Source organism: Saccostrea cucullata, unplaced genomic scaffold, assembly GCF_032062105.1.
Source record: "Saccostrea cucullata isolate Sc308-1 unplaced genomic scaffold, CSIRO_AGI_Scuc_v1 ctg26, whole genome shotgun sequence".
Taxonomy (NCBI): Eukaryota; Metazoa; Mollusca; class Bivalvia; order Ostreida; family Ostreidae; genus Saccostrea; species Saccostrea cuccullata.
Window position 1 is genome coordinate 613745 of NW_026935606.1, and position 16123 is coordinate 629867.

At 31.5% G+C, this 16123-nt stretch overlaps 1 protein-coding gene across 1 annotated transcript; it reads right to left on the reverse strand.

The window, feature by feature from the left end:
* Positions 1–320: 320 nt before the first annotated feature.
* Positions 321–15844, reverse strand: LOC134243404 (monocarboxylate transporter 10-like). Its single transcript, XM_062725653.1, has 5 exons — positions 15250–15844; positions 14341–14707; positions 7076–7182; positions 5626–5713; positions 321–539 (listed from the first exon to the last, which is right to left on the reverse strand). The coding sequence occupies exons 1-5, from the start codon at positions 15811–15813 to the stop codon at positions 451–453; spliced, it is 1215 nt and encodes a 404-aa protein (XP_062581637.1). The 5' UTR covers positions 15814–15844; the 3' UTR covers positions 321–450.
* Positions 15845–16123: the final 279 nt, after the last annotated feature.

The window sequence follows — 16123 nt, forward strand, 5'->3', positions numbered from 1 at the left end:
TTTATAATAAAAGTATCATTCATTGATGGAGAATTATTTATTTTTAAAATTGACTTAGTGCAACATTTATATATCATGCTTATTTCTGAAATGTTACATTTGAAAATAAAGTTACAAATCAGTGAAAAGAATAAATTTTGTGGATCATAGTTTACGCATATTCTATCTGAAAAGCAAGTTTACCTTGCAACAGAAATGCTTTCTCTTGCATGAGGGTATATTTGTATCTTGTAAATCTAATAAATAAATATATGAAATTCCAGATATGTTTGTTCTGTTTAATTTGAACAAAAATGGAAGTTTTATCTAATAAAGGTTGAAAGAGAATAAGGTAAATTATTGAAATCAATATCTTTCCCAAAATATGTTTGCAAATTCAGAGAGCATAATATTTGTTAAGTTTAAGAATTCTATTTAGTTATTATAAGCTTTATCATATTGTCAGTAACACTAGAAATGTGTAGTATATTCCTTGTCTGTAGAATTTGGGAGCTTTATGTGGCATGCGCAGACGATTTCAATTTCGTTCTCTTGGGTATCTGCAAAATACAAGTACATGCATTAAAATTTCTTTGGCACTAATGTAATAGATTAAAAGCCCATATGAAAAAAATAATAATAAAATTTCATGTTCATTTAGTTTTTCGTCTATATTGCAAGTCTGACTTATGTCATGTCAGTCTCATTTTTAAACTTCTCAAATTTTCATTTCTTATTAAATTGTCTTAATTATCTTTCATTTCTTTTTCAGAGATATATACTCTCATTTTTAAATAAATCATTGTTTCTTTAAAGACAACACTTTGCGAATTCTAGGGTCGAGAAAATAGCCCTCCTTTCAGATATCCCCGTGGGGATCCGGGTTAGAATAGGTCCTCAGTACCCCTTGCTTGTCGTAAAAGGCGACTAAATGGGGCGGTCCTTCGGATGAGACCGTATAAGCCGAGGCCCCGTGTCACAGCAGATGTGGCACGATAAAGATCCCTCCCTGCTCAAAGGCTAAGTGCCGAGCATAGGCGTAATTTTTGCAGCCCTTCACCGGCAATGGTGACGTCTCCATATCAGTGAAATATCAATCAATCAATCCAATGCAGATATATATCATACTAAGTAAGTCATTTAGTTGAATCTTGACTGATTTTTTTTCACACAAATATTTTCTCACTGAACTGTTTAAATAGTTTTTTTGTTTCGAACCCTTAGGTGTGAACGGTGTGAACGGCTGACAGAGGATCCACACTCTTCCATAGTACCTGATCTCGCCTTTGATGTTTTTTTTTTAAGATTTGTGTTGGCTTTGCATACAGTGTGTGTTGTCCTGATAAACTTTTGAGCTTGATTTTTGTTATTTATCTTGATATTTCATTCATGACCTAACAATTTGAAATGACATGTGGGTATATCCTAAATTATTTTATTTTTGCCATAATATATATCGATGCCGTGTGTCACATGATATCTGAAAATGCTTTATTTACACTGAAAGACATCGTTAAGGCACTTTATCATCACTGCATTTTATAGAATTCTGACAAAAGAAAAATATATAGCGATGTCTTTATCAGAAAAACATGTAGGTGCCCAATTTTCTTACAAATTGCAAATTTCTTCACTAGAATCCTTAAATCTGTATTATTTGCTTTAATTTTTTTTTCTCTTTTTCTCTTATTTAATGACATGTGAATTGAATTTTCACATGTTTAAAATGTATGGAAAAAAAGAGAAAAATATGGTTATTTGTATTTCAAAAAGAAAAACAAACAAATAAATTCATTTTATTTTAGCCAACGAACATGAAAAATAAAACATCTATCAGAAACATTTATATGAATGAAGTGTGTATTGAATAGCAAACTCGTTTTTTGACCGAAAACCTCTGTTAGGAATCAGAGCATATCTTTAAAGACTAATAACAATGATCGCATCAATAATTAAAATCGCTTTCTACTAGATAAGAACGTAGATAATATTTGTTTCCTGTGTAAATTCTCTCTCAAATATTTCATTATATAGAGGCACCACCACTTGTCGGTTGAGGGCTGGAACCCCGGTTTATACGGTATCATCCGTCTCCACGTACAACAGGGGGATTCGAACCCGCAACGAAGGATCAACTCCTTACTCTACAACCCTAGAGCACACGCTCTAACCAATGTCCCACGCGGGCGACAAATCTAAATTTTATCATTTGCGTCGAGCAATGTCCACATTTCCAAATCTTCTGTACTAAAGGAAAAAAGACATATGTATGTTTCGTTTAGAAATTAATCTTTAGAGATATACTTGCACTGTCATTTACAGGAACCAAAGGGTATTTTTGGATCTTTTTTTAATCGCTCGGAAAAATCAATCTGTAATTTCCTATAATTTGTTATAATTTCTTGTTTTTAAAAAAATTCCTTTTGGGATACATCTTCATTACAAAAATAGAAACATAATTTGAACAAACTTGGTTGTAAACTTTAAATACAAGCGTGCAACATTTCTGGTCCAGGTTTGAAAGAATTACTTAGAATTTTATATGCCTGTTAATTTTTTGTTCCTCTCTGGAAAGGCCACTTTATTTAAAAAAAAAACACCTTGAATATCCTTTACAAGCTATGCTTTATGCAAAATATTTTACAGTCCAGATTTTCTTTAGAATTCGAATCAGTAGAAAATGATGAAGAGTACTGAGAGACGGTTTAAAATGGAGGCGGAATTCCTAGTAATTTGAAGAATTTTTTTATCAGTTGTATTGGGAACTCAGTATCACGAAATAAATTTTTCTTGCTTTAAAATCAGTTAAACAGAGAGTAAAATTTAAACTTTGACGACTTTAAGTTCATTTATTATAATTAAAATTATCTATTGTATTACATACAAAATCGTCGCTCGCGTGGCGCAGTGTCTAGTAAGCCTGCTCTAGAGTCATGAAGCAAAAGTTGACCCTTTCGATGCAAGTTCGAATCCCACTGCTGAACATGGAGACCGGTCCTTCAAATGGGTTCGTATAAAGCGAGATCTCGTTAAACAGAAGGTGCAGACAGTAAAAATATCCCTCATTGTTCATTTGCCGAAAGTACCGAATATAGGATAAAAGGGCAAGGTAGGGTAACGGCCAAAACTGGCCCCTTATTAGATGTAAAGACTAGAACACTGGTAAAAGTGTGTGTAGTTAAAAACTTAAAATGATGCTTGCTTTAAAACAAGCACTAAGTTGGACTCAATTAAAGCTTACATGGAAACCACTAGAGGGTGCAAAAGTAGAACATTTTATTGTTTTTCCTCAATTCTAATAGAATTTCATCATATTTGAGATACTTTTCCCTTCAGAAATCATAGAGCACAAGCTTGCCTATCTGAAAATTTTACAAATAAACTCCATCTGATACTAGTTGATAAAAATGTTATGTTTATATTTCTCAATATATAAATAACGTCCTATTTTGTCTTTATTTGCAGCAAAATTCGGACAATATCTTTAACCTGAAGAGAAAAACACACTGGCCGTGGCCTTCAACTCGACATTACGATAAATCGACGATCGAGGTATTGTCAAATAATAATGGCTATTTCTATTGTTATCTTGATAATGTACCTGGTAAGCTTTTAATAAAAGATACCATACAGTTTGACCAAAATGTTTAATCTTTTGAACTTGGAAAAGCTGTTATTGGTAATCTAACAACCAAACTTCATTTCAATGTGATGATTTTAACTTTTTAATCGTCAACTTCCCTAACTTATGCAATAAAATATCTTCATCTGCTGGAAACGGGTTTTATATGGTGTGTTCCCCGAATGGCTACTCGGAAAAACAACAAGGAATTATCACACTCAATAAAGGGGCCCTCTAAAGGGTACAGGTAGACTTACCTGTGTTAACCTGGATAAGCAATATCTTAACAATCAGATATATTCATACAAATTTATTTTAATTAAGAGGTTTTTTCACAAATATACTGAATAAATGAATAAATAGATAAATATAAATAGATAAAATTAAGATTTCAGAAAAATAATTTTTTATTGTACCTTTAATTTTATTTTTTTTTCCCAAACTATTCAATAGTATTGATTGAGAATTTACAAACTATTATTCCCTTTTTGTGCTACATTTTCAAACTCTTTTAAATATTAAATAAACACATAAAATAACATATTTATGTATGATAAATAATTGTTTCAATCAAATTTTGTCTAATTTAATTCATTTATTTATCATCTTTAAGTATTTAAACGTTGTTTTAAATCATCATAAAATACAGAAGTTTATGTTTCAATTCTTATAATAAATATAGACGATTAGAGATTAAAAGAGATCACTTTGATTTTTAAGGAATTCTTAAGTTAATAAGCTAATTGATGAAGCACCTGATAATTGATATCAGTTCACTTTGAAATTTTAATAAGCAAAACTATCTTAATAAGTGTCAAAGAAAATGATGTTCTGAACTGTTCTGCCTAATGATGCAGTCCAAGCTGCGAATAGAAGAACAACACAAGCTACAGAATAGATATTCAAGGATGGAAATAAAGACTTGGCAGCTTCAGAGACCTTTTTCTATGACGTGGCATTCTACACCTGCCCCAAAAATATTTATTCATACTAGAGCTCAAATAAAAAAACTAAATGAAAAATCGGTTTTATTTAATTTAAATTCCGGTAGATTATTCATACAGGTAAACCTACCTGTATCATTTAGAGGGCCCTTTAATTGAGTGTGATAATTACTTGCTGATTTTTCCGTGAAGCCATTCTGGGAATAAACCTTTTATATGTCTCAGTTGATTCGATACACAAGATTGATTAATTGATTGTATATTGTTTAACGTCCCTCTTGAGAATTTTTCACTCATATGGAGACGCCACCACTTGCCGGTGGAAGGCTACGAATTTTGTCCTTTGCTCGGAACTCAGGGCCTTTGAGCAGTGAGGGATCTTTTTCGTGCCAGCACCCACTGCGACACGGGGCCTCGGTTTATACAGTCTCATCCGAAGGACCGGTCTCCACGTCCCGCAGTGGGATTCGAACCCGCGACGTAAGGATTGACTCCTTACTTCGCGACTCTAGAGCAGACGCTCTAACCACTGCGCCACGCGGGCGACCCGATACACAAGAGCATGCTTTACAAAGGTACAATTTCTAAAACGTGAATAATTGTCAAACAAATTGGTGAAAGAAGAAAATCTGCAGGCAGTCTCGTTTAAAATCATTATTTCGTACGTTCAATGGTCGATACAATGACCTTGTCAGCAAATACAATTTATCATTGAGTCAAATGCTGACAGATATTTTCATACTGATTGTTAGACCATTATTAACACAGCGAATTGTCGACGTGAAAAATATATTGTTTTTTATGTACTATCATAAAGTTTTCAATTCTGTTGTTCTTGGTAAGTAGTATTTCACCTAAAATAATAATTTTGGCATTGGAACAAACTCTTTTTGAAATTGTTTTGTATATATTTGAAGTCAAGTTTCGCCATCACGATACAATATTGTCTATTTACATGTATTGGAATGCATTCCGTGATTCTGTAAACAAAGATCTGTCGCTTGCACTGAGTTATGTTGAATTTTTCCTTAAAATTATAAATTTTGACTTTGAAATCAATTAGATACACTATACACGTACCTAATGTACTTTGACCGGCATGATCAACATTCAAAGTTGCAATTGAACTAAACGTGTGTGTTTCCGTTCTAGCAGGCCTAGGGATGTTCTGAAATAGGGTTTCATGGTCATAAGCAATATAACAAACAATATCGAAATTGTTGAGAATTTGTTTAGAAAGAAATATTTTGAACCAAAAGAACCACAGAATATTCACCTTTAAAGTAAATGTAGTAGGACGCACGTTTAAAACAATTACATTGTTTAAAAAATAAAAGTTTAAATCTTTCAATTAAAATCTTTAATATTTTTTTAAAAGGTCTATAAATACGAATGTTGATCCCAAAGTAATGTCATAACTTTGATAAAATTGCTATATATCGTCGTAAAGCAACAAAATTGCACATGATGGAAGCTTTATTTATCAATTAGACCTGAAAAATAGAAAGGAATATGATGTATATTTTTAAAAAATATCAAATTTTAAACAATGCGCCTGTACATGTATGGTAGTCGCCGCACCTAAATATAACGTTATATGATGGATACGCACCGTCATACTTTTAAGCGTTATCCCTTTCCTTCATTAAAACACATTTGTGATTCTCAACAACTTTCACCAATTCCACGTTCAAGAATTTTTGGTTCCATTATAAACTCATTTTTTTCATGATTAAGCCCTCTGTCAAAATTTTTTAACAGTAGCATGAGACAAACTTATTAATTCACATGTCGTTCTATCCGTCCGTTTTTTTTTTTTTTTTTTTTTGACAACGTCAGACACATTGAACGTTTCCGTCCGATCTCCTATCTTTCGGTCTTCGAGCCCTCTGCTGATCATTCAGTGACCAAACATCTGTCCAAAATTGCTGAAACCATCTATTAATATGTCTCTTATTTACATTCTCTATTCCGAAAATCTAATTAATTAACGTAACTGTCGCTTGTGATGATTCCCATATTTTGAAGCAAAAATGCATTACAACTCGTCGAGCCGTTTTTCCTCATTTCGAAATCCCTTTGTTCGATTCAACACAGTAAAACAACAATGTTCATGATTACAAATACCAATGCCGTCATTTAATTTTCAATTAAAAACTAAAAAATGACGAGAACTTTTTCTTTTTAAAAAATTGGGAAATAAGGTGCTTATAAGAATCTTTTTAATGTGTTCGTCTTTTACATTCTAAGAAAAAATACATTCAAACGAGACGTTCTGTTGTGATGTGGCGACACCCCCCCCCCCCCACATGCTCTATGTTTTAAACATCTATAAAATAAATTCAAAATAACATTGATGAATTAATTTTTCAATGTTAATTAGATTTATATTTGTGCATCTTTTGGTATATTGTATTTGATTATATGACGCCAAATACAAAAGATATGGACACTGTGACATCACTTTGGGATCAACCCTCGTATGACTTATTTCTTATGGAATTTTAATATTTTTCCTTATACATCTTACCGGTTGGACTCTTGGAATAAGACACATTATAATTGCTCCTACAATGGGTGTTACACCGGCTACCACAAACGCTATCTCGTAAGTGTGAAGATGATCGTAAAGGAAACCTGAAGATAAAATATATTTTCAGTTTCCTTAATAGTATTTCAGTAACTACACTATAGTCCTATTTTTCAACGAAAACTGCTAGAAATGTTCCCCACACTCTCCCTTTGGTACCCATTCCCCTTTATGCTTCATCAAATTAAGCAAAAATATAAACCTTCGTATCATGGACTTTTAGAACGTATTTACAAAAGTATTATCATAATAAAAATTGCAGTAAATATAAGAATGAAACAAATTTTATGAGTTTGCAGTTTTAGTCTGTCAAAAGATAACGGACGCGAGCTCTACAGATAAAAGTAATTAAAGAGGCTGATCAATAGGAATTAAACTTTTAAATCGGACGGTCCCACGAAATAGATCATGGGAATGCAGCTGCTACTTGCTTGTTTATGAAAAGATGTATTTGGTTAGGGTGAATAAGGAACCAATGGTAATGAAGTGACCAGAGGTCAGATATTTGAATAAATTAGCTTCAACAAATAATATTTGAAGATTATGCAAAAGGTTGGAAATTATTTTAAAAGTGCATTAGAAATTTTAAAAGAACTCAAGGTCAGTATAATAGTAATTAAAATTCAAACTAAAATTTAAAGTAATTATTTCAAATTTCGAAGGAGTTACAAATATAGAAAAGTAAATCTATAAAGGTACACCTTGTATAAAATGATTGGCCGGGATAGACAGGACTTCAGTGGAAAGCTGAATCTTGACTGTCTTGGTTGCATTTTATATAGGTGAGATTATTTTGTAGACTTGCGCACGTTTTGATCAAAATTATTAAATTTTCACATGGCTTATTTTATTTACAAGTTTAACTTTTTATATTATAAGTAGTTATAGTTTTAATATGGTTTAGCATCTTTTGTAAAATTATTAATTGTAATTATAAATATTACAAATAGAATGTTTAATCTAATAAAGAGTGGAAAGCTGAATATTGACTGTCTTGGTTGCATTTTATATAGGTTGGGTAACATCTCCACTCCCCAACCATGGCCGCCGCTCTGGTCCACAAATTGTAAAGGAATTATATTATAAAAGAGGATAACAAAACTGAGCTATCCCGATACCTCCACAAGCCAAGCGAGAGTTTAGAAGGACTTGTGTAATAAAACAAATGAAATCCACGAGTTCCATGCATCAATGGAATTATCTGCATATTATAGTCCACAAAGAACAATTTTCCTTTTATTCTTTTTATAATAGTATTCTGAGGAATTAAAAATGCAAATTTAGCAAAATGAGAAAAAGATTTTAAAATTAAGAGATTCAGATTAAAAGAATTCAGTACAGGATTTCAAGAATGCCTTTCAAGGGATTGTATAAAGTATGATAGAAAGTCATAAGAAAACTATATTTTAAATTGAAAAAGAATTTCAATGACAACATAAATATTTGCAGAAATAAAACATAAAGCATTCAGAAATCTGTGTGCGTACATTTATTTTCTCACATTCATTCCAGATGATTAAGTTAAGGAAGGAATTTAAATAATATTTACTTCATGTATGCCCGGGCTTTTATCTTCTTTCGCTAACAATTAAAAATATTTTAAATACTTACAACCTTCGTCGATCAGATTCAAACACAGGTTCATGCATGTCTTTCCATTCAATTGTGAATTGTTCAGCATAATATATGAACCCGTTTTATCTTTCTTTTTTTTTATATTTCATCACTACTTAATGAAAAATGAAGTAGAAAAAAATTATTAAAATTTTAAGCCAATCAAAGTTTTGCATGACATACTATTGAAGCCTATTCAATACATCCACCTCGAAGGATTTTATTTAAGAGCAAAGCCTATTCAATATATGAGCCTCGTCGGATAGAAATCGACCTTATCCTATGCAACGTCATAATGAGAAATAAACGAATAAAGTTAAGAAAGATTTCCCGGTATTTTTACTACACATGGTTTTCACGTTAAGGAATGTTTTAGACATCGTCAACTGCAGTTCAAAGATTTTTTTTTTCAAAAATTGGATCATTTTAAATAAGTACTAATAAAATACGCAAATTTTAAATGTATTTCCCTTCGTAGATCCTTAAAGTCAAATACGCTATATGAACGCCAAATTTTGTGTAAAACAAAATGATTAATGATTTAAAACACATGAAGTGTAATGAAAAATAATACTTTCCACAAAATTGTACTATAGATGTCTTTGTAATAACAAAACAATTAAACAATATCTAGGAATTAAAAATTCAGTCTTTTCATGAATATTGATAAAGGAAGTGCGTAAACAGTAGGTCTATATATAGAAACACATGTCCACGGGAAATCACAGACAACGAGGTATGTTGCATTTTTACAACAATTATTAATGTAAGGTTAATATGCGTCATAACAGAGAAAATGGTTGATACTGAAATACATTAAAAGATAAAGTACCATTAAGTATCCACGTCAAAAGTGAGTAGTATCTCAAACGGTCTACCTTGTTTTCCTTACGCCAAGTGTGTTTATCAATCTAAAAGTAGCGACGGCGTCACGTGATGGATTTATTTAAAAATAGCTGTTTTTCTTTCCTTGCAGGATAATAAATAATTATAATTTGATAACTTTGTAACGCGTTTAATTTTAATGGTGTAATTTACAGTATTTTCATAACTTTTATTGATAAACAAATTGTATCAATTTCAAATTGTATTTTAACTGGCGCAAGTTATAGCGTGTATACTTTTAACTTTTTTATTGTTACCATGGATCAATGTAAACACAGGCCAGAGGAATGTCGAGTCCGATCTACATTTATTTTTTTTTTCAACCAGCAGAAGACGTGAGGTTTTATCTAACACCAGATTAAGATTAAGATGGTAGACATATAGCAAAGCAAAATTGGCATGGTACATTACTGAGGAAGTACAGAATATATCTTTTATTGTAGTTTTGAGTATAAATTTTAGCCAAAGAAGGCGTATCTAGCACAGAAAATCGCACATCGATCGATGCAGTACTAATGTGTGAACTTCATTTACTATCATCGTGTGTATTCATTCATTCAAGATTAATATATTCACAATATTATATTAGACATACTATAATGTTTCATGTCTTCGAACGAATTTATGTGTAATTATTATGTCAAATTTATATAGGAATTAACCAACTAAAACAAAAACATGAGGCCATTCCCAGTACAAGATGTACGAAGGCCACGATTCATCAACTTTCAAAATGCATTTTCTAAGATCAATATTCAAAGATATCAGGAAACAAGTAATACTGGTACTGTGTAGGGCAATTTCTTCATATATCAGTAAGTCTCAAACGGAAACACGTAGACTTATCTGAGAATTGTGCATTGTCCGAAGCAACTGGATTCGATAAATTGTGCAAGTTGCTTCCCTTTGACGCAAAAAGAGGCTCAACACGGGGGAATCATTTCCTAAAAAGGTTTTTTTTTTCTCTCTCTATCTTTTGTCTCTCTTCCATTACTTACAGTTTATCAGTTTATTTTCTTAAATACTTCACTCCTTACTTTGCAAGTTTATAAAATATACCGACGATGGATTATCCATGATTTTAAATTTCTTTAACTTGGCTGGCGAAATTGTTCAAAGAGGGGGGGGGGGGGCATTGTGTTCATCTTGACCTTGTAGGGAGAGGGATAAAATAGGCTTTGCCTGCTGCGCAATCCTATTCACTTTGTGTGAATAAAATTCTGTATAAATATATAAAAAAAAATTGACCCGGTTTTTGAAACATATCCTTCTACATCATTAATATTTATAAGAATTGTAGACCAAAAAAATTATTTTAAAGTTGGATGTAAAAAAAACAATAGCTTTGTGAAATGTATTCCTAAATATTCACTATAATGTTAAGTATTTTGAGCCCCGTTAATACCAAACTTTTCTGCAAAAAACATCTTCAGCTGATATGAGCAGGATTTCACGTGTTCGTGAATAAACAGGAATATGGTTTCGCTTTGTACAAGGACTTTCAAAATATAACATCAAAAAGTTCTCTGCATTATAAAATTCTCTTTTTTAAGAGAGGGAGTTACCCAAAACTGATACATGTAACTTCTAAATCTCAAATATTTTTTATTTTATTTATTTATTTTATTCTTTAAAAAATCAGAAAACAAATAATTATGAAATGTCTATTTTACATATATTTTGCGGTCTGTGTTAGGAACGGGATAGCAGAATGTTGTCTATGCATATGCTGCGTGCCTTCTTAAGTAATATTTTTCTGTAGAGAGGAGAATTAATGTATTTTTCTTTCTTTTTTTTTTTTTGGGGGGGGGGGGGTTCTAAAGTCAACACATATAGAAGGCTACCTCGCTGGCTGAATATGATATGATTTATTTTAGAATCCTACGCACCCCAGCTGAATCTGCATTAATTATCCTTTTCAACTGGTTTAATTGTAAATTCTCAATGCAGTCTACGTAATCAATCCTTTTTTAAACATTCAGTTCGTTTGCAGTAATTGAATCCTAAAAGAAAGAAAATGTGCCACATGGTTTTCTATCGTAATTCAACATATAGCCTGTGTTTTTGGTTTTTTCCCCCTCAATATATTTCTAATACTCCAATTAACAAAGAAATTATAATTTTTGCATTTCTGAAATTCATATAAATCCCTTCATATTTTTTTTTTTTTTTTTGATCTAAGATATTTTGAAAACTTTATGTAAATTCTCTTTTTCAAATGCATTGGAATGTTGCGTCACAAATAAACTATCATCTCATCGTCGAAAACCCACGAGTGATCTCGGTTTTACTTATCACCGGGTTATGAGAAAAGATGAGATCATCCTTGGGTATCCGATAATGATAAACTATGCATGCTATTAAAAAAACAAAAATAAAGAATCATCTGACTACCGCCTAAAACATCAGAATGAAGTGATTATTTAAAGCCATATATGGCGTATGTACAATGAAAATTATTAGAATAAAATTATAAGAACTTATTATTTGTATCATTACTTTATATAAAGATAGAACTTTTCCGTAAATTACAAAATCTAAGTCAATTGCGTTATAAAGATATCACAATTTAATTTGGATTCTCGGAATTTTCTCCGACTCGGAAGAAAATACAAAAGATTTAAATAACACATTACAGAGAAGATAAAATTGTATTATTAGATGAACGAGATGTTCTCCCTGTTCAGAATTGTATGAAAAGCTTTAATTTAAATGTATTAACTATATTGCTTTACTTAATTTTGTATTTTTCAAAAATATATTTTTTGATCAGTTACGCCATATATGGCTTTAAAGAATACGCACAAATCGTCCAAAAATGCATATTTATTGAATTGAGAATTTCAGCCAATGTGTATATATACATGTTCCCGTGATTTAATTTTCGCTACATGTAACTATAAATAATATTCTTTTAAAATTAGCTGGTTTTTCTCATATACTAAGTAAATAATATACGAACGATGCATAATTATTATTCTATTTTACAATATTAGATTTAAGAGAATTTTAGATTATTTACATCAAATTGATTTTTAAGGTACAGTTTAGTACATTATGAGATATTTTGTTGCTGAAAACAGAGAGAAATCTTTTTACATATTTTGAAATTACAGTCCGTCAGATGGAACGTTAAGTAGTTCCCTATCTTAAGGTTTACAACTAGTATGTATTTCGCATGCAACAGATATAGATTACCCGCCGATGATGGCTTGCCGACTCGGCGTTAAGATAAAATCAATCAATCAATCAACGATCTGTATATGTGTACTGTTTAAAATGATATTCTCTTTTTTTTTACTTATTTATTTTTGTACATTATGGATAATAGAAATTTGATAAAAAGACGATCGGGTTTTTATTTGGAGGGAGGGGTGATAATGTAAGGCACAGTAGAATGTGGCTGCAGTAGAAACAGTTTTAGGAAAAAATCCTAATAAAATGAGTCAACTTTGAGACACAAGGCTAGTATCACACCATGTTTGATTTCACGTTCTCACGTTATATACAAATTGATATGATTTTTTTAATTTAACTTAAGAATAATTATTGTAGCATGATTTTAGTTGTGATTTTATTGGCTGCATGGTTCATGTATTTTCTGTAAAAAACGAGGTATTTCTGAGATTGACCCCCTGTAAATTTGGACTGGATCGCATTGGTTTCTTTTTCCTTCACATCAATGACAGAGTATTACGTAAAATCAAACAAGGTGTGTTACTTAACTCGCATGCTTTGAGGATAAAGGCTTTATGAAACGTAAAATCAGTATACATGTAGATCTATATTTTGTTAATTGGAAGTTCAGTTGTTCATGGAGACGGATTTGTCTGTACGAAAGACAGAAAAGTATATCTTTTTTCGGGGGGGGGGGGGTATTCGGGTTTTAAAGGATTTAAAATACAGTTAACACAATTTTTTGGGATTGTAGATAAACCGGTTATGATCAACTATTTTTGTCATAATTAAGCATATTGTATAATTTAAACATGATGACCACTTGGATTGCTAAGTGATGACAGGTGCCCAAACTGAACAACTGAGAAAAAAAAACATGACGTCACAATTGAATCGTCGAAAAACTATGATATGTTCAGAGTTAATTTTGCAAACATACCAATTTCAAAATGTAATAACTTTGTTATAAATGAAGATATTTTTATTCTGTTTTCAGTTTTTGTCGTGATTTTACACGGACCACTAAAATACACAAATATCTCAAATTCGATAAATTTTGCCATAAGGTCGATTTCTATCCGACGAGGCTCAATTATATATCTCCAAGGATTTTATCAAAAGCAAAAAAAAAATATTTTGGAATTTTTGTTTCATCCAATCAAAGCGATGCGCATATAAACACAAGTATGAGCATGAACTCATGCATATTTGACCATGTCATCTTGTCTATGCTACGTTTATACTTTATGTTGTGAGATTCAAAGTATTTCATCAAGAAATGTCTCTTCTGGGTATATTATTCATGCACTTGCACGCATATGCGTGCAAAATAATCTCCCTTCCGTACATCTTCTAAATACTCTATGGTTTCCTCTCAATCATATGTTTAGTGTCTGAGAACGCTCGCAGACAAAAACGTATCGGAGAGGAAATTTTTTAAATAAAATAAAGTAAAAAAAAAAATGTACAAAAACATACACAATTCTATATGCATGCTCTCTTGAGCCAAATACAAAAAAAATTCTCACCAGCAATAGGAGGCCCAACAGCAAATGGAATAGAAAATCCTCCAAGCAAAAATCCAATTGCTTGTGATGCATCTATTGGACCCATAATGTCAAACGCAATCGGACCTATCAAACACACAACGATCCCATCACATACTCCAAAAATTAGACAGATAACAATAAGTCCTTCAAATTTCTCTGAAAAGGGAATACAAGCTTCCAAAACTCCCATGAGTACAAAAGCGCATTGCTGCATGTAGATTCTGTTCACACATTTCAAATCCGCAATTTTTCCAAACACGATTTTTCCGAAACCTGATGTAACATACAGGCAGGTAATAAGAATAAAGGCATTACTTCCAGGGAAAGTGTCTTGTGTATGTTTCACCTAAATGAAAATAAGATCAGAAAATGATCAGAGTTTTGAAAAACACACTCTATTTGTGAACTTGCATATCTCGAAAATATTAATCTAAAAATTTACTGAATTTATAAAAGGCTAAAACTTTTATCATTAAAATTTACTTTTAAAGATTTGTTGTATGTTAACATTAACTAGAATATGATAAGAGAAGTATGACTTTTTGAAAGAGGTTATAGCTTCCAAAGCTTCCCCCTAATAAAATCTTTCTGGTGCTTCTAATCGATATTTCCATAAAGAAAAGTCTGCCTTAGTTGGTTGAATAAAATTCTGAAAAATGAAGCAAAAACAATCCAATCCTTCATAACCGTATGGTCTGTTTTTTTTCGGTCAAGGTTGAAATATCGTAACAATTCGTCTGTTTGTATGACCTTAGAGAAAGAACAATCGTTATGCAATCGATTAGGCTTATTTTAAATTTTCTTAATAGATGCTTATTTCTTTTATATAACAGGTGCCTGCAAAAATGAGATTCGATATTATCATGATACGAAATAATATGTACTTACTAAATGTACGAATGGTACAATGTAACCGAAGAAAGCAACGATAAATCCTAGGAACCAAACAAAATAGGTACGATTTCCAAACACTTTCCAGTTCAGGTAGTATTTAGTCGAACAGCTGCATTTTTTGTCAAGGTATGTTTCATTCGACACTACCATTTCAGTGTTGTCATATTTTCTGTACAACAATGGTTTCCATGTAAGAGTACACAATAGAAGCATGGAATATAATCCACATAGGATAATAAATGTAAACTTGATGCCTAGAGATTCTAGCGCAGTTGGAAGAACAAGTGACAGGGATACAGTGTAAATTGAACTTCCCATCGAAACGATACCATTCACAATGCCCATATGCTTTTTGAAGTAGTGTCCAAGAATAACCAATGAGGTAAAATATGTAAATCCTAAACCAACTCCAAGTATGAGGCCAAATGATAAATACAGTAGCTCGAGTTGTTGTATGAATGCACTAGAAAATAATCCTACAACGCCTAAAAATGCCCCCAGAAATGCTGTTGGTCTAAATCCAAAGCGATCTTTACACATGCTTGCAAAGATGCTCATCAAATATGTTACACTTATACAGGTAGAACCGATCCATGCTGAAAAAGTAAATTACATCATATGAGATAGATTAATTGAGCGGAAGTTGCTTTTTAGCCCTCTTAACAAAATTCAAAATTTTCCATTTTTAATCAAATTTTAACAATATTTTGGGTTTATAAAAACACTCATAATAAGAGCGAATTGAGAAAAAATATATATATATATTCATTGACATAAGTTTCTAATTAAACTTTGACAACTTTCCACACAGGCTGAACTTTTTTTTCATTATTTCAAAAATGTAAAATAGGTCAACTTTTCCAGACAT

Excerpts from the sequence above, each read along its gene's own strand:
- LOC134243404 (XM_062725653.1), bottom strand. The coding sequence starts at position 15,813 with ATGAGCATCTTTGCAAGCATGTGTAAAGATCGCTTTGGATTTAGACCA. Across the intron at positions 14,708-15,249 it reads TTGTACCATTCGTACATTTA|GTGAAACATACACAAGACAC; the intron begins GTAAGTACATAT and ends ATTTTCATTTAG. Across the intron at positions 7,183-14,340 it reads TGTTGGGCCTCCTATTGCTG|GTTTCCTTTACGATCATCTT; the intron begins GTGAGAATTTTT and ends TTTTATCTTCAG.